Source organism: Misgurnus anguillicaudatus, chromosome 20 (genome assembly GCF_027580225.2).
Source record: "Misgurnus anguillicaudatus chromosome 20, ASM2758022v2, whole genome shotgun sequence".
NCBI lineage: Eukaryota > Metazoa > Chordata > Actinopteri > Cypriniformes > Cobitidae > Misgurnus > Misgurnus anguillicaudatus.
The window spans coordinates 22,445,452-22,471,426 of record NC_073356.2 but is presented as its reverse complement, the minus strand read 5'-3'; the positions used below and the strand labels follow the sequence as shown (position 1 = coordinate 22,471,426).

The 25,975-nt window shown below is 38.3% G+C and overlaps 1 protein-coding gene across 2 annotated transcripts; it reads right to left on the bottom strand.

Moving 5' to 3' along the window:
• Window positions 1-472: 472 nt before the first annotated feature.
• On the bottom strand, window positions 473-25,956 carry ubp1 (upstream binding protein 1). 2 transcript variants are annotated; one of them, XM_055219817.2, is made up of 16 exons: window positions 25,782-25,956; window positions 14,605-14,756; window positions 14,444-14,517; window positions 12,653-12,758; window positions 12,447-12,553; window positions 8,268-8,420; window positions 7,847-7,957; window positions 6,817-6,930; window positions 6,600-6,706; window positions 5,716-5,770; window positions 5,360-5,453; window positions 5,071-5,161; window positions 4,857-4,978; window positions 2,678-2,820; window positions 2,258-2,309; window positions 473-2,173 (listed from the first exon to the last, which is right to left on the bottom strand). In XM_055219817.2, exons 1-16 carry the CDS (start codon window positions 25,850-25,852, stop codon window positions 2,136-2,138), a joined length of 1,590 nt encoding a protein of 529 aa, XP_055075792.1. In that variant the 5' UTR covers window positions 25,853-25,956; the 3' UTR covers window positions 473-2,135. The 2 variants fall into 2 exon arrangements, with proteins under 2 accessions (XP_055075792.1, XP_055075791.1); XM_055219816.2 differs by lacking the exon at window positions 25,782-25,956 and adding an exon at window positions 22,456-23,287.
• Between the last annotated feature and the right edge of the window lie 19 nt (window positions 25,957-25,975).

Genomic DNA, 25,975 nt, shown 5'->3' with positions numbered 1-25,975 from the left:
GAACAGACGGGCGGATGGCGTCAAAACACCGCGAGAGAGATTGAAGCAATCATACGGAGAAGTCTGCTGTCTAATCGCTCTCGCGGTACTGTGATGTCATCCGCCTGTCATTTCTTGCGGCACCGCATGAAGTCGAATAAGCTTAAAATCTTTGATGCATTCAATTAAGCGTTTAGCTTACTCAGATACTTTAGGCTTGTTCGACTTCATGCGGCGCCGGATGACGTCAAAGTACCGCGAGAATGATTCAAAAAATCATATTTCGTCTCGCTTTCGTGATACTTTGACGTCATCCGGCTGTCGGTTCTTGCGGCGCCGCATTAAGTCGAACAAGCCTATTGACTTAAACAGATGCATATGACATGACTTAAATTTTTTAATTTAGGAGACAAACTGATTTATAAAATGTGTATTTCTTCACCAGAATCAAATATTACTTTTGGCCACTCATCTCCAGTAAATACATGAGACATTTTATATGAAAATTATTTTATTTCTGGTACAGGCATTAATTATTTACATCTCGACACCCCCATGTAAGAGAGGCTTCTTTAGACAGACATGGGGACACCATGAATGGTACCACAGAAATGCACAGGACTGTGATCCAGAGCATTTGATCTGTGTTTATACTTTGATCATTTCTTAACCTGAAACTTATGTGTACACCGAAATTCTAAGTGAGTTTCCAACGGCAGCAAGGTATCCAACGATGTGACTTGGTGGTTTCAGTTCAGTGCAGACTTGGTCATTATTTATTTTTAAAGAATTAAAAGGAGTCAACATTCTTCAGCCATGCTCCTCTATGAAGTGGCAAATATAAGCACAGTACATGCCAAAGCACAGCTGCCCAATACATAACTACTGAGATGACCTACTAAGACCGTCTCTATTCAAGGAGAAAGAAACACAGAACAATTTAAAAAGCTACGAAGAAACCATGCCCTGATTGGTTGGAGGTATAACTGAAGCGGCTGGCGGTTCAACCGAGCAAGCAACAGTCCTATGTTCTGTGTCCTATCCAACAGTCCTGTGTCCTATCCTAAACCAGAATGATAAAAGAAAGCAAAGGCGTTATGGGAAATATAACTTAAGGAGTTTCGTGATTGTGCTTGCTTACCATATCAATAATCTGTGCCAGGAGCACCTATAGAGGACATTTAAAAGTTACCAGGCACAGAGAATATGAAGCACAACACTAAAATCATATAGACTCCCACTGTTTATTCATAAGAGAGTGGGGTCCATAATAAACCAGCTCACTCAATAGATGCTTAATTTAATCTAAGTAAAAAGCAAATAATAAGAATCTCAAGAAACTGTGGTTTTAACAGAACAGTTGGTACCAAATGTGGTCTTGATGTAGGAATTAGTAAACAATATCAGCACTGACATCATAAAAAAAAGGATACAGCCTAAACTTAAGTCTTACAGCCTCACATTAGCTGCACGCCATTGTACTCAAGGAAATCAGTTCATCCAGACATAAAGACGTCCTGCGCATGCCTCAGTCAGGACATAATTCCCCACATTTGAAAAAGAGATCATCATCATCATCATCATTATTATCTAACAAACAGGTGCAATGTTGACTATACAAACTGTCTGTGGGCCAGTCCATATTGGCAGGCAGAGAAACATTGACAAGTACAGACAAAGGCGAACAAACTCAAGTAAGTACTGTATGTTCACAACTTGCAAAGTGAGGAGTCTGAGTGTTGACTGCTTTGCCCCAGATCTGAGGTACACAGCCATATCAGAACCTTTCACAAAACCCATGCTGTTAATAGTAATAGTGGTCACGATTCGCCGCTTCCTTGCGGTTTCTGCCCACCTCCATCCCTCCCCAATCGACCTTACACATACTTAAAAGTCCACCGCTTACACACACACTGGCATCGATTTAAGTGTTTTCAATATGAAACAATTTACACACTAAAGTCAGATTCTAACAGTTAGGAGGCCCTGCCCGACCCCGGCTCTCTCTCTATCTCCAACGTCTGAGAAGTGAAGAACGAGAGAGATTAAACGAGGGAGAGAGAGAAGGATGGAGGGAACATATTCAATGCTCAAGAGTGGCAGTATGGAGCCTGATGATGTCATCACATTCTCTGCGTTGCCCCTTTTAGGCATTTCTACTTCAGGACGAGGTGAAATCCATCACATGTGTCATCTGAGGGAAACCAGAGAAAGCAAAATATATTAAAGGATGTAAAAAGGAGACAAATGAGGAGTTTATTACTACACAGTCTTTTACCTTGTATTGTGCTGACAATGAAACTGCTCTCGTCGGGAAGGTTATAAACCATCTATAAGCAAAGAAAGATTGAGCTCACAATGTATTTTCCATAACACACTGTTAAAATGGGAAGTCCATGTAGTATACATAGGATGCAGTGTATGTGCAGCGATTACAGCATTTGTGCATTTGGTTTCAACAGTTTATAATATTTATAAAACAAATAACAGGACAAATAAGCCACATGATGCTCATATCCCGTATGACCCACTATTTTACAACAGAGTCTATTTATTCTGTAACTTCATGCAAAAATGTATTCAAATGAGCAACTGTGGTTGGCCACCTGATAACAATGGAGAGAAAGGGATACGAATGTTTCTGAATGCTTTGAGTTTGGGGTATGAACCTTGATCAGGGGTTAGTTAGTTTGTTTACCTGGTCACTGAGAAGTATGTGTATCCCAGTAGGCCCCTGTTTGTAGACTTGGTTAATGTGGGACAATGGCAGGGCCAAGACACTGGAGATTTTTCTGGTAAGCTCACAAGCGGTCATCTCCTCAAGGTAAAGAGCGTGGTAAACTAAACACAAACAGACATCTAACGTTATGACAAAAATCTGACACCGCAAGAATGCGATCACACAACTTTTTGAGTATTGCTACCTATCCAAATAGCTTTTGTTTAAAAATAGTGTTTTTTGCAAACATTTTGTCACAGGCATAGTAAGCCTATTTTATGTACCATTTGGAAAACCATTATTAACCCTTGTGGGTTGTTCAAATTTACGACCCTTTCGGGTTGTTCGTGGCCAATAAAAGCTACTAAATTAAACGGCTGTAAAAATTTACATTTTTTGCATGAATCAAATGGTTACAAAAAATTCATGATTTTAACTCCTTAATTGCCAAGTTCATAATTGATGTCACTGATTAGGGGAGAAACACACAAAATGACATATTTTCAATATAAAAAGTGATTGTGGACTGGATTTTTTGTAACCTTTTTCACAGTCTTGGCCATGTCAAAGATTAGTAAAAACATTGGCTTTGATGCATTTTTAGTTTTTGTGCAACATCAAATTTTATTTTATCTCCCTAATTAGCTTTTTTGCCCATTGACTTCCATTATAACGACATTTTTGATTGCAAAGCCATAACATTATATAAGCATGCATTCTTGATTGTTGTTGTTAACCCTTTAGTAGGCCTGTGTAAAAAACAGAGCTTAATTTCAGGCTTGTACATTAAGTTATATGGAGTATAACAGCATATTATTGTGTGTGTGTGTGTGCGTGTAAAAAATGCCTAAGACTGTGAAAAAGGTTTTAAAAATCCAGTCCACAATCACTTTTTATATTAAAAATCTGTCATTTATTTCCTTAATTACTGACATCACTTATTAACCTGACAATTAAATTATTCAAATAATGGAATTTTGTAAACATTTAATAGTTTTTAACAATACTGAGGTTGATTAACAGATTTATGCAAAAAAAGAAAAAAAAGAAAAATTCATGATACATTTTTACAGCCGTTTAATTTAGTGCCTTTTTTGGCCACGAACAACCCAAAAGGGTAGCAAATTTGCATTTTTGAGTTTTGGTGTATTGTTGAGTTTTTGAAAAAATTCAAAGCATTTTCTCAAAATATGTATTAAGATAAGATGTCGTCACCAAAAATCATTCCATTTGCTGAAACACAGAGAAGAAAGTTGTGGCCAAATTAAGACTAAAAAAATGGCCTCAACAACTTAAGGGTTAAGTATGTAATTAATGTAAGAATAAAGGGTCATTCACATTATAATGATAACTATATAAAATATAGTTTTATATTAAAGAGAATGGCGGAGTTCACACAACAACTATAACAACAGTGAAGCTCATTGCTGAGGTCTATTACATAAAATTACCTCGGGTATCAAGTGCTGATGCAATTCCTGTGAAATTGACTACGTAATGCTTTTTATTCTACGACATTAACTACGTCAAAAGGTAAGAGATTACACAAACTAGCCTATTAGATTCACTGTTTAGAGTTACACGAAATCTCAGCGTGTTGAGGACATCTGTTGATTACCCGCTGTGTAAATGCAACACGAACAGCATTTTTACATATTCAGTGACATGTAAACAATAGCAAAAGTGTTTATAAGAAGAAATATGCAATACTTAAAGGCAAGTGATTTGAGCGAGTGCCGTGCGCGAATTAGCATAAATGTATCGTTATCGTTCGACGATGTGGACGCGAATAGTTATCGTTATAGATAATGTTATAGTTATCGTCATAATGTGAATGGGCCTTAAGACTCACATTAATACCAAACAAAATGTTTATAAATAAATAAAATGCATAATTCCAACTGAGAGTAACCCCAAAAACCATTCAGCTACCTATAAATGTTCACTTTTCATAGACAAAAAAATTAATTAATCAACCCCTATATCACTATAACATTGTACATTAAATGTGCTGCTGACTCACTAGTGTCAGCATTACTTGTTGAATCTGTAACACAATGAAACGTTATGATGATTTACTTGTTGTTTTGTTTACTTAGTACTTCACTGACTGACATCTTAGGAATATATTTGAAATTAATGATTGAAATGTATATACCATGTATGGACGTGGATCTGCTGTGTTCTCCGTTCTTGCTATGACCACGTTTTTCTAGTAGAGGGCTTTCGTTTGAAGAAGCCTCCATGGAGACGTAGACCGTGAGTCTGGGACGCACTGCTCTGTAAACGCATACACAAATATTTGGTTTGCTCACTCTCACAAAATCAATATAGCACAGTATTTATCATCACTTGTGATATTTTAACCGTACCTTGATTTTAGTGCATTGTAGAGTCGGATTCCATCAGCTGCACCACAAATTTGGACTAAATCCTCACGAGTTAATTTCAGTAGATCAGAACCTGAGCCCAGACAAAAATCACATCAAATCTGTCAAATTATTAAACACTTTACTTTATATTACATTTATGGATTTTGCAGACACTTTCTTATTAGCATACGTTCCTTGGGTTCGAACCAATGAACGTGTGCACTGCTAATGCACTGAACTTTATGTTGTGGTACAAAAACTCATATAAACTTGATACTTGTGTAATTACCTGAGAAATGAGTGAAAGTACGACTGTATGAGTTGAATCTATTCTTAAGGAGCCACTTCTGTGTCTCTTGTATAGTGGCTGTAGGACTCAAAGACTGCAGAAAGAATTGAAACCAAACATGTTCAGAGGCTGCAATTAAGTGCATTAAACAATATCTATCTATCTATCTATCTATCTATCTATCTATCTATCTATCTATCTATCTATCTATCTATCTATCTATCTATCTATCTATCTATCTATCTATCTATCTATCTATCTATCTATCTATCTATCTATCTATCTATCTATCTATCTATCTATCTATCTATCTATCTATCTATCTATCTATCTATCATATAGAAACATGTACAAACCTCCGTAGACACGAGGATACCTGGGTCCACCTGGTGGTTAGGTGATGATGATTCACTAAAAGCAAAAGTCATAACATTAGACAATGCATATTTGTGACAATGGACCACAAAACCGTAAGTAGCATGGGTATATTTGTAGAAAAGCCAAAAAAGATTGTATAGATTAAAATTATAATTTTTTCTTTTATGCCAAAAATTATTAGTATATTATGTAAAGATTGTGTTCCATTAACATATTATATTTTGTACATTTGTACATTTTCTACTGTAAATATATCAAAAACTATAATTCTTTCCCATTCAAGTTTGCTTCATATGTAATAGCTTACAATTTACAGCATTCAGTCAACAACGTATTTCTTTATTTCTTTTCTTTTAAACCCAATACCAGGTTATAAGGCTATATTCATTGCGAGAATAAAGTGTAATTAAATAAAGTAAGACTAGAATTTTTTTTTACATTTATTTCTTCTAAAAATCTTAGAACTATGTTAGGATTCACGTGATTAAAAACCTTTTCAAAAGTATCAACAGAATAAAAAAGGTTTCTCAACAACGTCTTAACAGCAGTAAGTCAGTAGAGAGCACTTAAACAAACCCTTTTATTAGTAATATGCCTCGATAAAGACTTAATTTGAACTTTGAACTTTAAATGGAATTTTCTTAATATAAATTTTTTTCCCTCTCAAGCTTTCAAATTGTTGTATCTCCAAATATTGTCCTTTTAGAACAAATAATCATACATCAATGGTAAAGTTATTTATTTAGCATTCGGATTATGTATTCATCTCAATTTCAAAAATTAACCCTTACAACTGGTTTTGTGGTCCAGGGTCACATTTGTGGTTTGAAATGCAAAAATGCTTGAATGATGTATGTGTCACCTGTCAGGTACTGTGCTGCTAGAGCTGTAGGTGTTTGGGCTGGAGGTGAAGGTCGGAGTAGCTGCTGTATTTGGATTAACGTATGCATTTTCCGGCCACGGAGAACACTGACAGACAGAGATAAATGCAAGGAAGCAAATATCAGACTGACATAAAACCCAGAAACAAAGGAGGTCTATCTGAAAGCAAATATGGCCAACAGAGCAGAGGCGCTTACACTTCCTCTCTTGCTTTTGGCAATGGAATCTCCACAATCTGCAGGAAGAGTCCGCTTGCTCGATTTCTTGAGCTCATGTTCCACAGCCTCCTCGATCACAGGCTCTAATCGGGTCTGCACACACATACAGACCCCAGTAAAAAAATAAGGCATTTACACACACATTTTATTGATCCAGATCATTTACTCACCACCATGTCATCAAAAATGTTGATGTCTTTCTTTGTTCAGCCGAGAAGAAATTATGTTTTTTGAGGAAAACATTCCAGGATTTTTCTCATTTTAATGGACAGTTTGAAAAGACTGTAAACAATTCCAAACGAGGCATACAGGTCTTAACTAGCGAAACGATTGTCATTTTTGACAAGAAAAATAAAAAAATATGCACTTTTAAATCACAACTTCTCCTCTATCTCCGTTCGTGCGACGAGCCAGCACAACCTCACATAATTGCGTAATGCATAGGAAAGGTCACGTGTTACATATATGAAACGCACATTTGCGGACCATTTTAACCAATAAACTGACACAAAGACATTAATTAGTATCATTCCACATACAACAAGGTCGGAACGGTCCTCTTTCTCCACACTTGTAAACACTGGGGCGTAGTTTCGCATATGTCATCCGTGACCTCTTGACATGATGACATATTACGTAAGGTCGCACTGGGGCGCCACAGAACCGGACATAGACGAGAAGCCGTAGTCCAAAAGTGCACACCTTCCATTTTTCTTGTCAAAAATGACAATCGTTTCGCCAGACAAGATCCCCACGCCCCGCATGGAACCGTCCAGAGTCCTTCGAAACTCCATTGAAACGGCTATTTTAACTGCATTAAAACTGCTATGTGCCGGGGTCCATTAAAGTGAGAAAAATCCCGGAACGCTCCCCCCAAAAAAACACAACTTCTTCTCGACTGAACAAAGAAAGACACCAACACCCTGAATGACATGGTGGTCAACAAATTATCTGGACTTTTTTTAAGAAAATTGACTAATCCTTTAATGGCTGGGTTCAGTATTCTTGCCTCTGATAAAATGGTGGTGTCATACGAAGGCTGATATTTCTCTTTCTCTTGTGGAGTCCGTTTCTCCATCTTCTCTCTGTCCGTTTTCTGTTTTCTGTCTGCTCCCTTTGGCTAACAAAAAAAAATACAAGACATACTTTTTTGTAACTTTAACGTGTGAAGCTATATTTTTTATGTTATTGAAGAGAACGGCTGCATCACGTAAAACAGTAGCCTAAAACAATGGTGAAAATCTATTAGACATCAGCTAAAAAGAAAGTTATGAGATTTTAACTGTTATCTGTTAAACTGTATAAAATAAAACCAGCTGCCTGTATAAGATCAGTTTTGAGTTCATGCAGGAAATGTAGATCCAAAATTCTCACATTTCAAGCATAAAGTATAGATTTCCTTTCCTTTGCATGCGTGTAGTGTGTGATACCTTAAAGACTTTGATCTGGCAGCTGGCCGAGTGCAGGTGCTCTGTGTACTCCCCATTTTCAGATTGTTTAAAGGTGTCTATCTGGATCCGGAAAGGAACTCCTTTTTCTCCACCGTGTTTCCGTGGGGTGAACTCTGTACTGATGCAATGAACCTTCAATGGGGGAAGGAAGGAAAGTCGTCACACTATTGGCACCGCAGCAGTTTTAAAATTATGTTTGGCCGACATTATGCCATTTTTACACAGACTGGGATGTGAGCAAACACGCTTTTAATAACTAAATGATTTTCACATGTTTGAAACTCGATCTGAGTTTAAAGATAATGTCAAGGAGTCATTGGCCCAAATCACAGCCCCTTTTGACACCGTCTCCGAGTTGTCTGAGATTACGATAATGTCTGGCTGTTTTGGCATGACATTTGCATAGCTCTTCGAATGCGAGATGAGCGATGGCAAGTGATGAAAACAGGGAATATCAGGTCGCTGAGATCTGGTTCTAATCAACATCTAAACAAAACACTCTTGGTTGGATATTTAGTGCCGGTTATTTACTTTATCGTTACTCATTGCATAGTGCATCACAATTAATACATGCAATATATTTTTCAGGACTAAAATTATTTTATTATAACTGAAATGTTATTTATTTTGGTTAAATGTTTATATAATACAAGTACTGTGTAAACACTTTGAATCACATTAGGGATGCATAAATCGAAATTAATCTATAGAAGAATAAAAGTTACAAAGTATACATACATGTATATATTTTTAAAAAAATTATGTGTGTAAATACATTTGTATATTTATGTATAATTTATGATACAAAAAATGTATACTTAACACATAAATATATATTCTCTTAAAATTATACATGCATGTGTGCATATTTATATATAAATAATTATTATTCACAGTTCACACACACACATATGATGTAAACAAAAACTTTTATCCTGCTATAGATTAATCACGATTAATCGTTATACATCCCTAAATCACATATACACAATTTACGTTTAGTCAGACTAATGTTGTAGCTGTATTTACAAGTAATAAAACTGGATGAAATGTTCGATATGATCAGGAGGTCAAGGCAAGTACTACATACAATGAACTCACACAAAATAAAAAATAAAAAATCACATTGCGGGGGTCCTGTTACAAAATAAAAAGTAGTGAAGGGACATCCTCGACAAAATAAGATTAATGTAAATGTCAACAACAGAGACGGACTGATGTACAAAATTTTTATAAAATCAATACGGGAGATAGCACTAGGCAAATTCGTTGGCTGAGGAACAGATAGCGTTACGTCTACGTCTTTGTTAAATACTCTTGTACCCTTGCTGTCACCACAAACTAGGGTGACCAGATGACAATGGCTGAAATTCGGGGCGGGGCGGGGCGGGGCGGGGGGGGTGTCATCCAATAACAGTTTTATTTATTCATTTTATTTATTAATAAAAGACAATGAATTTCAAACTGAATCAATCATATTAATATAAGTACATATGCATATAAATAAATTGATATAATATTTTATACTTTATACAATAATAGTTAGATCATACAATAATAGTTTTCTTTATTTTACTTCATGCGACTGACTGTCACTGCCTGCACTTTCAACTGTCCTCACGGCTGCTGCAACTTTCGCTCTCTTAATAAACTCTATAAAACAAAAAGGTCCTATTGTCTTTGTGCATATAGATGAATAAGATAAATTAATAGAAACAATAAATACCACGTCAGCATATTTCGCAGAGGTTTTAACTGCTGCCAGCACAATGAGACAGTATAAAAACAAAATGCTGCAGCCAATGAGCAGCCGGCGGGGGCTGGCTGCAGGATGATTCAACCTCCTTGCTCATGTTTTATCAGACAACTACTACTCAAGATTATGCTTTAGTATAATTTTCAGGACAATTAGAGCAAGATTCGGGATTCGGGACAGCAGCTTAGATTTCGGGACTGTCACGAATTTTTCGGGACGTCTGGTCACCCTACCACAAACTAATGTTGTAAATACTTGTTGACATAGTGGTTTTTAAAGGGGACATTTCACAAGAGTTTTTTAAGACGTAAATTAAATCTTTTGGCCCCAGAGTAGCCTACATAAGTGAAGGTTAAAGGGCGTTTTGCAGGTAAAATTTTTCAACGAATTTGTGCAATTTGCTTGTTGATAATAAACATTTAAACTGTTATCCATTGTATTTTATGTTGTTGGGTATCACAAAACCCGAAAAAGTATGAAAAAGTACAGCGGTTTGCAATGAGTCTCCTTTCCCCCACAACGCACTGTATGACGTCACGCTGGGGAGAGAATTTACCAAAGCCGCCTTGAGACCATTGAGAATGACTATAGAAAGACAAGTAAAGTACAGATCTGATAGCGCAGATAATAGATAGATAGATAGACAGATAGACAGACAGACAGATAGATAGGCTAGTATAGAGAGATAGGCAGACAGCCAGATAGCATAACGTTAGCATATCTTCATGTAGAAAGTAAACAAACAATTAACATACTCGTGCATGCTGGCTTGAGGGGGTCCATGATCCTGCCTGAAATGGGTGTAACTTTATGCGATCTTCAGCACAAACGGTTTTGGCAGCATGTCTCTAATCCTTGAAGGTGAGTGAAGCACGTCACGTCTGTTCGCGGGTACCAGCGACCCAAACGCACTCACTTTCTTACAGCCAGTAGCAGAATGGCAATCGGGAGAGTCGGGACTTTCCCGGTGGGCCGATCTGATAATAGTTATACATTTCGAGTTATATTAGCAACACCGTCTGGCGGTGTGATGTGCGGCCAGTTCCCGCAGCCCGCTGGTCAAACTGAGCAGCCTTTCTGCTCAACAAAGTATATAAAAGTGCTCAACCTGTTCGGCAGGTCCAAACATGTACAGGATTTATAAAAATACGGTGATCAATGAGCGGGTCCTCCTCAAATGGCATAGCCTGTCGTGATGTAAAAAGCCGCTGAACGCCTGTTTATTACAGTATGTATGCGGTCGGATCCGAGTATACTGCAGCTGCTGACTGCTGCTGCATATAAAATGATCGTGTGATTCGTTATAATCGCATAAACAATATAACAAAGCATCCTTTTATTTCACAAAACAATATATTTGAGATATTATTTGATAGACTAGTAAGTGTGGATTAAGGATGTTTAAAAATCTCTAGCCTGGTGGTCAGGACATGAATGGATCAAATCAGCAGATTTGCGAAGTTGTATTTATCTCCACATATATCATAAATAATAATTATCATGGTAACTTTGCAGTATAACACATTATATATTTCCTACGATGTATATATGATTTCCAAATTATATACGTAAGTATTAAACAGCAATAAATGTCTCATCTATCTCTATGGCTCTGGCTGAGTCTTTCTCGACTTCTCCCCAACGTGACGTCATCACAGAATTGCGTTAAAAAACCGTTAATACCAAAACCGTAAAAAAAAGGGGTCTTTAAGACCATTTTTGAGACATTTTAAAAATTATACACATATCTTGAGTGATTTATGTACCCATTAATCGACAGTGGTGGTTAACCTGCAACACGCACTTTAAGCTCAAAATAGCATATAGATCATTTATTATAGCATGTTTAAATTGCCACTTTGTAGGTGTGAGCAAAATGTTCAGTTTTTGGGTGTGTCCTTTTAAATGCAAATGAGTTGATCTCTGCACTAAATGACAGTGCCGTGGTTGGATAGTGCAGATTAAAGGGTGGTATTATCCCCTTCTGACATTACAAGGGGAGCCAAATTTGACCTATTTTTTCACATGCTTGCAGAGAATGGTTTACCAAAACTAAGTTACTGGGTTGATCTTTATCACATTTTCTAGGTTGATAGAAGGGGACCCAATTATAGCAATTAAACATGAAAAAAGTCAGATTTTTATGATATATCCCCTTTAATGTGAAAGAAAAGGATTACAACCTTGGTATTAAAACCTCATATAAACTGAGTAAGATAATGTCAAAGATTAAAATCAATGACTTTGATGCTTCTTATCTCATGATTAGATTATGAAACTTCAATCTGGATTTCACAGACACGATCACATTTTCTTAATTCAATTCTGTGAATCGGAAAGGATCCATGAGATTTAACGCCTAAATGTAATCCTAAAAAGAAACCTATCATGCTTATGTGTACCTGTACAAACACAGACGCTCGCTTGGAAAGATCCCACAGGAACTCCGCAGAATTTAGCTGGGAGGAGTGTGTTCGGGGCTCAGTGATGCCAACTGACATGGGGATATCTGTAAAAAAACACATTTGTCACATTCATGTGATCACATAAGCATGATGAATCCAAAATTTGGCCCCAAATACCACGTGATCTCACAGCATGACCTCACCAATGTCAAGGAGGCGGTCACCAGGCCGATTCCATTTCCAGCCCTCCAGCTGCTGATGCTCCATGTACTGCAGCCTTCGGTCATGGAAAACCACTCTAACTATACTCTACAATCCACCACACACCAAAAACACACACAAAACATTAGAACAAACACCTCTCTTAAAGAACAACACACTTCACCAGTGTTTCCTAGACCACTTTTTAGGATCAACTCGACAAATAAAGTTCAAAGTAATTTGCTGTGAGTTGCGAGTTTAGAATTGAATGCTTAGGCTGTGCACCAAACAATAACCAAAAATGTGCAGCAAGCAAAATATATATATATATATATATATATATATATATATATATATATATTAGGGGTGGCACGGTTCACAAAACCCTCGGTTCGGTTCGTATCACGGTTCTATGGTCACGGTTCTCGGTTCAGTACGGTTCTTGTTGTTATTTTTTCTTTTAATTTTTAACACACCAGAAATGTATTATCTTATTAATGTATTAATTATCCATAATTTAGGATACAGTATTAAAAAAGTTATATCATGTAATCATGCACAAACTGAATTTGACTTTAAGCACATTATTGGGACCATCTCTAAGAAAAGCCAGGTGAGATTTTGATACAGCGAGAGGGAAGACATTGATGATTTCAACATGCTTTTCATTTATTTGGCAAAAAAGAGAATGTGTATTGCCATCTACATGAACTTATGTGCCTTTTTAGCACACAAAGATAACTTGCATTTATCAAAATGCCTACTTCAGTGTAGCTCTAAGATTTATTACTGAGAGGCTGCTTAAATACTGCAGAGAGTATATGTGGATGAGAGAGAAACATAACGTTTACACCTGTAATATTTAAATCCGTCTCTTTTGTCCACTTTTGACCATTTCTGTTCTGATTACTTTAAGGGGCAGTTTATGAAATAAGATCGCGCAACTTTCACACGCTAGCAAAATGAAACTACGCGGAAATCAGCCGCTTTCGTTTTATCAATGAAAGGCTAAAAATAGCGCTGAATACGAAAAGACGTAAAACAGTGTTCATTACCTCAGATTAGATAAATGGTCGGAGAGAAGGCTGTCGCGTGTGGTTGTATCTATTGTTTTTTTTCCGCTGTCATCATAGGTAACATAAAATAAAAAAATGTTTCCACACACCAAACTTATACGACACTGGGGCATCCTCCAACTCCGGGCAGACTTCCATTTCTCTCCCTCTTGCCATTTCTACACGTAACATGACCGGCAGCACTCACTCTCCACAGCAGTCACCTCTTCTTTCGCGCTTTTCGCGAAAGGGAAACACGCTATCTGGGGTCACATACAGGGCATGAGGCTACATTGCGCATGCCATGAACCGTTGAACCGTACGGCACACACGCGCTCCGAACCGAGACAAGCGAACCGAACGGTTCGGATTTTTTTCATGAACCGTGCCACCCCTAATATATATATAATATATATATATATATATATATATATATATATATATATATATATATATATATATATATAGTTAACAGTGTCTGTATAATTTTATATTCAATCAGAACTGCAAACTCACAACCTGGGTAAAACATAATTTCTTGTGCCTCGGCTTCATAGAGTCAGTAACGTCACAGAGCTGGCACCAAACAGTGGTGCAGGAGACACCTCCGCATTCAAAACCCCAAGTGCATTACATTGGTAAATACAAACACACACACACACACACACACACACACACACACACACACACACACACACACACACACACACACACACACACACACACACAATCTCTCACCTTCACTATTTTGTTGAGTTCTGGCATTTCTCCTATCTTCCTGTTATCAAGCAACCGGATCTCATAAGACTGGCCTACAGGGAAACAGTGGAAATGTATGATCTTAACAAGTTTATAAAGAGAAAAAGAGAGAGTGAGAGAGAACAGAATGGAAACAATACCTTGGTTTAGGTAGGTGAGCGTCTCCTCGTGCAGTTTAACAGCAGGGGATGTGGCGGCACATAGCACGTACTGAAACGGAGGATTCTTGGTGTCAGACTCCACAGGTACACTAACATCTTCCTGCTTAAATATGGGCAGAGCCAAAACATCACTGCAACAGACAGACAGAGAAAACAGATGTTATGAAACACTGAATTGCTATGTCACTATAGATCCCCTCCTGCTTTCAGGATAGAAATGGTTGTCATAGGAACAGGTATGGAAAACCACCTGCTCGCTTAGTCCTCTATACCTCTAAAAAGATAAATCACCTCACAGAGGACACACATGAAGTATCCGAAATTATCAACTTCCATAATATATAATAGTTATAATCTGTATGCGAGGCCAGTAGTATGTCCGAATTTATAGCATTCGAATAACAGTAGTTGAAAAGTACACAGATGACCTGCTCTTAACTTTTTTTATTGTGCATCGAATGAAAAATACTGGAAAAAAAATGATTCTGGTAGTAAGAATTAAATTCTTCATGAGTCAATAATGGTTGCAGTTGTTCTGAATAGGTCACAGGACATATAGGTCACATGGCATGGTGAATGCAGCATGTACGAAATGTATTTACACATACTATACAGACTGTATAGTTGTAACGATAAAGCAGTACGTACTTTTCAAAAGTCTCTCTTTAAACATCCGAACCTCAAACTAGCGTTCGGCGAAAAACTTAAAATTTGATATCCTGTAGGACTGTGTATCTCATGATACGCATTACAGGGGTTGTGATGCAATATGTTGTGATACTGTAAAGCAAGGTGATCTATGAGACATTTTCTATCACTTTAGGAAAGCGGTCATTGGGAAAACACCATCATATGCAAACCTTAGCAAAAAATGTGTGGTGCACCCTATTACAGATGTCAATTTATGCAATTTCCCATATTCAAAGATCGTTTAAATTAACGATCAATCAATCAATCAATCGAATAATCGTTAACAGTAACAGTGCAAAAAGCCTTTACAGCAGTGGAATATAGCCAATGATATAAAAGTGTGCGTGAAAACGCCAGCTTCCTCACGCAAATTGAAAGATTTTATTTTGTCTAAATAACATGCTAGTGGGATTGTGGAATGAGTCAATGTAGTTGTGTTTTGATAAAAATCATTCATTTAAACTCATCTCGTAAAGAAATATAATGACTGATAGACATGGTGTATAACTCCGCCTCACATGGGTACTCTGCACAGTCGCATGAAAGTCCGTGCGTCCATGACAAAATAAAAGTTTCATTTTCATCAAGTGTTATTTTTCTAGTTGTTAACCTCGCTTTCTGAGTCGTTGATACATCTCCAAGAAGCACACAAAGGGCACTTTTCCCATTGTCACCTCAGCTTAGACCTGCGGCTTACTTTCAGCAAAGATGTTTATATTATGAAGATTTCAACCTTCCATTAGAAAACCCACAACAGTCAACTTGGCAAGCGTGTAAGCGCGTCCGCCAGTCAATAATGATGATCAATGATATATGTTCAGAGTGTAATGACAGTCAGTTTCAGTTTACATTTTAGTTTCTTGCAAGAATTTAAGATTACATTTTAATATGTTCATTAAAAACGGCTTTTGGTCTCTTCCCTGTGTATAGCAGCAGCAGTAGCAACGTTGCTATGCTAAGCTTGCAGGCTTCCCTGAAGAGGGTCTTTGCTTTCAGTATCCTAACAGTATTTTCATTTTCTGTATCAAACCCATTAGATCCACTGTAGATGCCATTTCGTTGCGTTAGCAGCCAGCTTCGTCTCGCATAATGTTAAAAAGCCAAGGTGTGTGTTTGGAATTGATCATCAATGTGATCATGGCCAGTTTAACTTCTGCGCGCTCATTTCATTTTTTTCACCGGCTGTATGTGCTTTGCGCAGGCGCTGCACACACGTGCTTGCTTTTCGACAATTGTTCAGTTTTTACGATTTAATTCTTATCGACAATTAATCGAAGATCAATTTATTGTTAACATCCCTAGCCCCTATGCTAGTACTTCTGTCACTGTTTAAGTTCAGAAATAAGAAGAATGCTATCTAGTGGTCAAGATGTAAATGCCAAACGAAACAACTGCAATGAATTTTGTATGATTTTTTTTATATCAATATATTGTGATATTGCAAATTGGTGCAGTGTTGCAAAACTAAATATCACGATACTCACATGTATCTATATTTTCTTGAACCCCTAATATCTTGATATCTTTTGACAAAACTCAAAACATATTTTTATGTTTTTGCAGTAAAATAATTAAATAAAGAGCTTTTCTTAAAAAAGCTAGATTTGGATAAAACATTCAAAATGTTTTGTTAAAAACACAGAAGACCACTTTTTTATTACATAACTTAAACACATATAAATGCTTGAGGTAAAGAAAGAGATTAAAAGTTGTTGTGCAATGACCCTTTATCAAGATTATCTTCTTGCATATCTTCCAAATGATATTACTGTATTTTGTTAAGCATCCGTCTTCTGAAATTAATATTATCATATTAATGCTGAGTTACATTTTGCATTACTCGTGAGACATAAAGAGGAGTGATATAATATTCGATATAACGCCCAGCCCTACCACAAACATGCAAAGAACACACTGTTCTCATCAGATTACTGGGACATATAAGATAAGTGAAACAGAAAATGTCACGATTTCTGGAATAAACACATTAATTTGAATTGGCAAGTGTATTGCTGTATGCATTTGGAACACTTCCGGTTGTTTATTTATTTATTTTGACTCGCCAAAACTGACGCAGTATATAGGCCCTATCAGACTCGTGCAGTTACAGCAAATAACGCAGAGTCAGTAGTCTGGCAGTCACTTGACGTGACACGATGTGACGTTTGACCGTGACGTGTCGCCCGGCAATCTGTAACAGCTTTCTGAAACTCGAGCAGCTCCGCTGTAACATTCCGTTCCACAGCTGCTCATTCCTCAGACGTAGACGATCGCAAGTTAGATTATTTGTGCATAACACCCTCGTTCACCTACAGTGCTACACCAAAACAACACATTAGCACATCATCACAACAGACTTACAGATACAGTGGGAAACATGATAAGAGTATCTCTCTATGCTAACCTGGTGTGACCCCGTTTAGAGAGGACAGGCCAACCCAGTAGCAGCCTTGCAACTGAGGCTGTGCACTAGAACAGCTTGAACCGTTCTGTATTAGTCTAATGTCCAATGCAACCCAAAAAACATAAACAATACTTGAGAATGAACACTGCATAATCCCTTTAGGCGACAGTAGCAACTGCAGAGCTGCAGGGTGCTGGAAAAGTTACAAGTAACTTGATAGAACAGGTGGAGGGCATGTTAACCGCTCTACTCTTAATCTCACACCACAGCGTTTCCACCACTAACAACACTCCTATAGAACGTAAACACCACTGTTGGGTATGCATCTCATTACGTCTCTCTCGCCAAGTATATCAAACATCTGCATTTGCATATAGCATACTTGTAGAATAAAAGAGCAATCTAGAAAATTGCTGATGCGGTGCTTTCCACCACAAAGACCTAAAGACTGCTAGAGTAACCATATCATGAAACTTAACCTTGGACTCACTATCACGCACTCACCAGATTTAAGACAGCTTGTGGACAAACGGAAATATAAAACAACTGCTGGACAATTGGAAAAGCTACATACAGTATAGGGGCGATTCCCCAGACAGGGCTTATTTTAGTCCCACACTAATGGCACTTTTCCATTGCATAGTACCCTACGGTTTAGGTCGGGTCAGTTCACCTCACTTTGGCTTGGTTAGCTTTTCCATCGAGTTTAGTAACACTTCAGAGTGGGAGGGATTATAGGCGTGTCGATATATTTGCACTGCATACTGCTGTGACATCATACAAGTGAGAGTGTCCTTGGAATGGTATATACATCCCTATACATTCATTTATTTCTCAGTCTGACACTAAATTAAAAAAATTGTCCACCACAAATAGATGTTTGCACATTGCATTTATCACTACCTCTGTCTCACATGACAGTTTATGTACAAACACCCGTGGTGTCAGTCGGGGTGCTCCGCTGAGCCTTATTTGAGTTGCATTTAAGCATATATGGTATGGTGTTCCTGATTGTCAACTTGTGGATGTTTTCATCGCTAAAAGGGAGTTTGGAAACTTATAGCAGAGCACAGATGACAACAGGTTTACTCGAGACAGCGCAAGCTAGCATGAAGGTAAAGCTAATCTTTACATTACAGGGATGACGCTGGTAGTGATGACTCTCTCAGACCAATCAGTGATCTTCAGTGTTTTCCTGTCACATTTTGGTATCAGCTCGGGTCGCTTGGAACTCCAACCGAGGTGGTACTAAAAAAAAAAGTATCAGGTACTACGTACTGCACTCAGTGGAAAAGCCCCCAAAAGTAAGTTGACCTGACCCAAACCCAAAAGGCAATGGAAAAGTGGCATGAAATGCATGTTTGAGGTGTCTTCATTTAAAAACATTGTGCACTGACTAGGGTTGCCGCGGTGACGTAATTTTCCCACCGGTTAATCAGCGCGTCACAAACCCGGTGAAACCGGTGTCACCGTGTGGGAGGGGCTTATAAATGCGCATGCAGACGTGCACATTTTACTTTCACTTTTGAATTACGCAACTGTTTAAATGCAGTGCTTGCGTACGCTGCGTTAAATTGCGTATGAATTTGCATGCAATGCGAGGGCAACAGCTGGTTTACTTAAGTGCTTGAGTCAATGTGCGCAGGTAATTCTCAAAGAACCAGCCATTCCCAAGCAGAGCAACCGGCTGCTTCTCCATAAAGCGCTGCTTGAATGATGGGTTTATTATTTTTCTTGATGATAAACACAACAACAAAACGATCTCGCTTATATTAAACATCATATATGTATATTATAACAAAAACGAGTAAGGACGCGGCTTCTGCCTTCGTCTGGTCAGTCAGCTCGCCTCGCAAACTCTGACAGGAATAAATGAAATGACACCTGCGGCTCTGTGACGTGACGCGCGTTCAGCTTCGCTGAATTCAGGCACCAGACACATTCAGTTTGCTCTCTCTAACGAAACTAAATGATTAAATTACACGAAAATATCAAAACGACGGTGAAAGACGGTGTCGCGGTGGGCAAGTGATCTAACCGGTGAGAGGCTGAAGCACCGGTTATCACCGTTTCACCGACTATCGCGGCAAGCCTAGCACTGACATATCTTAACATTTAGCAGTGCTATTTAGGGATGTAACGATTAACCGTGCAAATGTGCGTTTTCTCAATGAATGAATTTGAATGAATTACGGTGAAATTCCGGCACATCCGAACCCCAGGGGCGCTCTCATGCAGAAACTCCCTTTGTGCCACAGAAGTTGTAGCGTTACAAATGCTCTTCCAGGAAATGTCTACAGGAATATTTATATCGCTGTTCTTCAAATTGTTTCAGGTATTTTCATGATAATAAAGAATATCTTGAATGATTTTGTTTAATGAGTGTTGCTTTTTTAAATGCACATTTAGACGACTCCGACTCATGATTTTAGATTGATAAGGACTTCCTACTGACCAAATGCCGCAGTACACGCACAAGAGGTGCATGAAACACATAATCCCAGCCTTGCGATTCAGAATCTGTTTCAGACAGGCATTTTTAATGGGACACATGATTAATCGTTACATCCCTAGTGCCATTGTTTTGTCTCAAGATGCACACCAGTATTGTTTTCTGTAAAGTATGTTTGTAAAAACTACTTTAATGTCCTAATGCCATCTAAACCCTGTCTGAGGAAACTGCCCATAAAGTTTGAAATTGCTTTAAAAGGCCCATATTGCCCATCTGCTTGCTGCCTGTCCGCTGATCAAACTGTAAAAAACACAATCTCTGTAGACAGCCCAGGCTCTACAAACTTCAATATAAACACAGTGGCCAAACCTGCACCATGAAACATAACAAAGTGTTCCAGCCGATAAACGCCAAAAAGGATTTGGGGGTTGGGTTTGGGCGCGTTCATGAAAGCACGGAAGGGAGGGGGAGGAGTTAACTACACTCAGTTTGTTTGAAAACACATTTCAAAAATCAACACACAGATTCGCTTAGAACGCCTTTAATGTGATGTCACACTACCAAGCCCCGCCACAAGCCACTGACTGTCTGGTCAACTTTACCCAAAAGCTTTTCCAAATGTTGGTTAGCACGTGGGTGCTCCGGGACTGCTGGCTTAAGTACCAACCGAAATGGCCAACGCGTATGCTCAATTGCTTCACATTTAACTCACATTTCGCGTCTAAAATCACACGGAAAATGTAACCATGCCGCTTTCCGGCTGTTCATTGATTGACGTTGTGACAAGGACCCACCGCCGGAAAAAGAAATCACCTCCTAGACAAGCACGTTTCTTAAGAAACGTTTATCTGATCTTCGTTTACGTCGCTCTAATGATGTGGGCGTGTCCGCTTTCTATGCTGAAACCACGCCCATTTGCAGGAAAGCTGCCTTCTCTCTCAACTTTCAAACACAGCTACAACTGAATGGATGGATGCTCACAATTGTGTTAGGGTTGGTGCCATGCTCGGTGTCTCCGGTGCGTCATCAGCCACCCTTTTAACCCTCCCCCCCCCAAATAACCCTGAACTCAGAAATAAGGAAAAGGTGTTTGATGGTGTAACTCCACAATTCAGTACCACTTATTTCACAGTCTTGTAACGCGTTTCAGCAATACCTTTATAACATTTATAAAGTGTTTAGAAACGACTTTTGCTGGCCAAATGGCTTTTTTGGCTGTCTTTAAATGGCCATACTGTAAGTGCGCCCAAGACTAACGTCACTGGTTGATCCGATGGGCTGGACAGGACAGGATGCTCCAACAGAGCAATGTTTTAATGGTTTATCCTTGTCAGAAAGTATCAAAGTATAAATTGCTTACTGATAAGTATATACATAGGGTTCATACTTCATTCAGGTAAATTTGTCCACTTTAAACAATCATTTCTATATTTAAGTGTCTCAATTTAACTGTTAACTTATATTTAGATGTGCTGAAAGTATTTTAACATGGAAGAAACTTCACACCTCACTTTAATGTCCTTATTTTAAATGTACATAGCAAAACCTAAAATATGTTGACCATACCCTACAATATTTTAACAACTTAGTTTCAGAGTATGCTGAACAGTACAGTGACGTCATGATGGACCATACAGTTTGCTTCTATGCGCAGTATCATATGACGTAATGGAGGTTAACGTTTAACAGCCAAACGAGGTTTTGACTAAATATTTCTATGCCTCAGTTTATAACAAATGCGAAAAGATACAAAATGTGTTCTTTTTAACCTGTTATCAATACTACTTTCTTATATTTCACATGATTAGCTACCAACACCCTATTCCAGGAAGTAACGTTACATCAAATGTGGCTGTTATCTTTTTTTTGTATAATCACTTTATAGTTAACGTTACTTAAAAGACTTGTTAAGAAAACTCATTAATAATCTATAGACAATTTATAACAATTATATGCCCTTAATAGTGCTCAATATGCTTCGAGATTATTACTTATATGCAACTCGTTGCCTATTGTTTTGAGCTAGCTGTAGCCACTGATCTACAGCCATATTTAAACTAACGTTAGCCGACAACGACAACAACATCGTCGCAAATAAACGACTGGTCAATAAAGACCCAAAATGTATGAAACCTCTTAGCAAATTCGTCTGGTATTTTTAACTTGGCTTAAACAAAAACTAAGGGCAAGACAGCTAGCCAACTAGCTTGCCATCATAGGTGTACCACTGTTTAGGCTTGGAGGCTCATGGAAAGCTGCTGATCAATTTGCATGCTGCTCTAACCTCATGCTGTACGCGCCAGCCCCGAGCTCCTGGCCGATGCCAGATAAACTGGCATCAAAGTCGTGCACAAGACCAGACTCGATGGTAGCATCGTCCATCTTCAGCACCCACGCCATGGCGCCCAGATCCTTCTCCTCCGACTCTAACCGGAGGGCCGCCAGCTTCTCGTACCGACACCACCTGCGCGGAGCTCGCGTTGCAGCTGACAGACTGCAGGAGTCAGCTAGTCCTACTGGAGCTGGTTAGGTGGACAACCACAGAAGGCTAACTGATGAAAACAAGACAAATGGCTCGAGCCCTGACTGCCGCGTGCCTCGCCATTGCTTCAGTTTCACAGGAACACGGGCGAGAAATATCAGTGTCGGGATGAGTTGAGGCGCCGTGAAGTAAACTCAGACCTCGCCTTTGTGTTCATCAACACTGAATTATTTCCGTTTCCAACTGCCGTTTTCGTAATCCAAGGTAAACCTTGCGTCTTATTCCCCGTTTTGCTTTAGCACATCATATCTGTATGCGATCTTCCATTATATAAAAGCAGGGTGGGGGGACGCTGTTGACAGTCACCGCATTCACACGCAACGTCCGCCCAAGTAATTGGGCTGGCAGACCTCGTTCGCTTTGATCTCAGCTGCTGCAGTAATCCTAAACACAGTAAGGGGTCTTTGTGTAACCTATCCTCCGAAAGCGCTCGCCTGATTTCATCGTGCTGAGTGCGTGGTTAGGCTGACACGTCGGGAATTTCATAAGGGGCTAAAGATCACAAAACAAACACGACCCTCTGCCTACCACCATTCAAACCAGCTAGATATCTACAGCCGCAGGAGATCCGGTCGGAATTCTGACAACCAATCACATTGCTCTTCTCAAAGAAACGGAACTTCGCTCAGCCAATAGGCTTACAAATGTGTGTCGTCATCGTATCTCTGGCTAAAAGGATTCCAAATTATACCAAATTATTATAAGTCACTCATTATTTGCTTATATTTTCTTTAAAAAATATAACATTAAAGTTTGATTATGATGGACCCCCAATTATACAGGAGAACAAATAAAGTCACCCCTGCCTACCTACAAAGTTTTCTAAGCTAATTTAAAATTAGGTGTTTTTTGTAGGAACGTTTGTTTCACATGCTTATACTATTTTGACCAATGAGTAACCAGCACATTTCTGTTGTCACCAGACAATAACTTTCTGTTCAAAGTAACTGGAACTCATGCAGACAGCCAGGGTAGCAAAGTCCAAAATCCATTAGGACACTGTAAAACAACAAGCACGATTGCTGCTTGGTGTGGGTATAATTTTCTATTCCGAAACAGGGATGAGGTCAAAAATGCAATGATTATACAGTGGTGGCCAAAGTTATTAAAACACCTAACAGATCTGAAAATATTGATCTTTTCCCCTCTTAAACATGATTTTATTTCATGATGGTTGCTCTATGCACAACAAATATCAGATTAAGTGAGTCGTAATGTTTTTATGCACTTTTAACTTTAAAGGGGACAATGTTTAAGGGCTATAATTGGGTCCCCAGTTTTTGTATCAGCCTAGAAAATGTGAAAAAATCAACCCAGTAACTTAGTTGTGGTAAACCATTCTCTGCAAGCATGTGAAAAATAGATAATTGAAATTTGGCTCCCCTTGTGATGTCAGAAGGGAATAATACTGCCCCATAGTCTGCACTATCAAACCATGCCACTGCCATTTAGGGCAGAGATCAACTTATTTGCATTTAAAAAGACCTACAAAGTGGCAATTTTAACATGTTATAATAAATTATCTGATATTTTGAGCTAGAACTTCCCATACATACTCTGGGTGGGGATGCCGAAGATTTATTATACATCTTTAAAAAGTCTTGTGAAATGTCCACTTTAATATTTGGTATGTCCACCTTTTGGAGCACATCTCTTGCATAGTGTCAATATATTTCCTCAAAACTTCATCAGCAATGTTATCAAATGCCTTCTGCAAATCAAGCCAAAGGTTTTCCTTTGAATCTACAAGTGGAGTTTATTTTCCAACTCACCCTAAATTTGCTCGATGGGGTTGAGATCTGGACCAGTAAGGAAAATGACCTAAATGGCCATTCAGAAATAACAGTTTGTTGGCAGAATCCATTAAAAATCTGATAAGAATTGCCAATTTACAAAAAACATGTCAGACGCTCATGGTTTTGCATCACAACTCTTCAAATGTACGTTTCTCTATTTTCAACCTGTTTTTGTCTGGACAGGAGGACCTACGGGCCTACATAATTCTGACCTCCAAAATATGCAAAACTAGTTTTACATTAGCTTGGAAACGTTGATTTATTTTTTCCAGAACCACTGTCCTGCTAGAAAAACCAGCATATCAACAAGACCAGCATATGTGGTGTTAAACCAGTCCAGAACCAAACCAGTATGGGAAATATGCTGGGTTTTTTTCAGCAGGCTGGTGTATTAAAGAAGAAAAATTCCCATGCATAGCAAACAGAAATTTAAATATGGATATTCATAGATGGATAACTCATTAATGGAAATATTTGTAACAATTCCTTAAAGGTGCAGTGTGTAAATTTTAGCGGCATCTAGTGGTGAGGTTCCAAATTGCAACCAAAAGCTCAGTTCACAGCTCACCCCTTGCTTTTGAAATGCATAGAGAAGCTACGGTAGCAACCACCAGACAAACATGTCATGATTGGAGACAACGTAATAAAAAAGTTTGTCCATTAAGAGCTTCTGTAGAAACATGGTGGCACAAAATGGCGACTTCCATGTAAGGGGACACTCTGTGTATGTAGATAAAAACGTCTCATTCTAAAGTAATAAAAACATAACGGTTCATTATGAAAGGTCTTTATACACCAGTTTTGTATATTATTTTGCGTTTCTGTCAAGAGATCCTTCTAAAAATTACACACTGCACCTTTAAGTTTTAGTGGAGTTGCAACCAAACTATGTTACTAATGGCCAAATTAAGCCATCAATGGTCCACATATGGTCATTATAAATGCCTTTTTTTAAAGTGATCTATTCATTTTAATGGTTTATCTATGAATTATGTCAAATGAATGTGATTTATGCATTCACTAGCCAACTAGCTTGCCATCAGGTGTATGTCCACCTTGTTTTGACATATCGCTTTGTATGTTCCTAGACTTTAAATGTACTTTTTTATTTTACGTTTTTTCCTTGATTATTAAATATTAACATAACATGACAATGTGACACTCACGCAACTTATTATTAACTAAAACTCCACAGATTTATCTATCCATGTTACGTAATACCCCCCTAAAACAGCGGCTAACTTAGTCAAGTAAAACTGCGCTCGATCTTACCGCGTCTTATTAGTGCAGCTGTAGCGCTGTCGAGTCTGAAAGCTTCCCGTGTCAAGCTGCCAAAACAGCATTGCATTGCTGTCAACCACTAAATCCAGATCAATGCTTAAAACAACCAGTGACAGTCACTGGACCTAACTAACATCGAGCTGTGCAGACCTTGTTTGTTCATCAACAGTGAACTTCAACCACCG

Bases quoted from the DNA above. Each gene is read 5' to 3' on its own strand.
- ubp1 (XM_055219816.2), bottom strand. From the start codon at position 22,571: ATGGCGTGGGTGCTGAAGATGGACGATGCTACCATCGAGTCTGGTCTT. The intron at 14,757-22,455 runs GTTAGAGCAGCA...TGTCTGTTGCAG, and splicing joins GCTGGCGCGTACAGCATGAG to TGATGTTTTGGCTCTGCCCA. The intron at 2,310-2,677 runs GTAAACAAACTA...CTTTGCTTATAG, and splicing joins ACATACTTCTCAGTGACCAG to ATGGTTTATAACCTTCCCGA.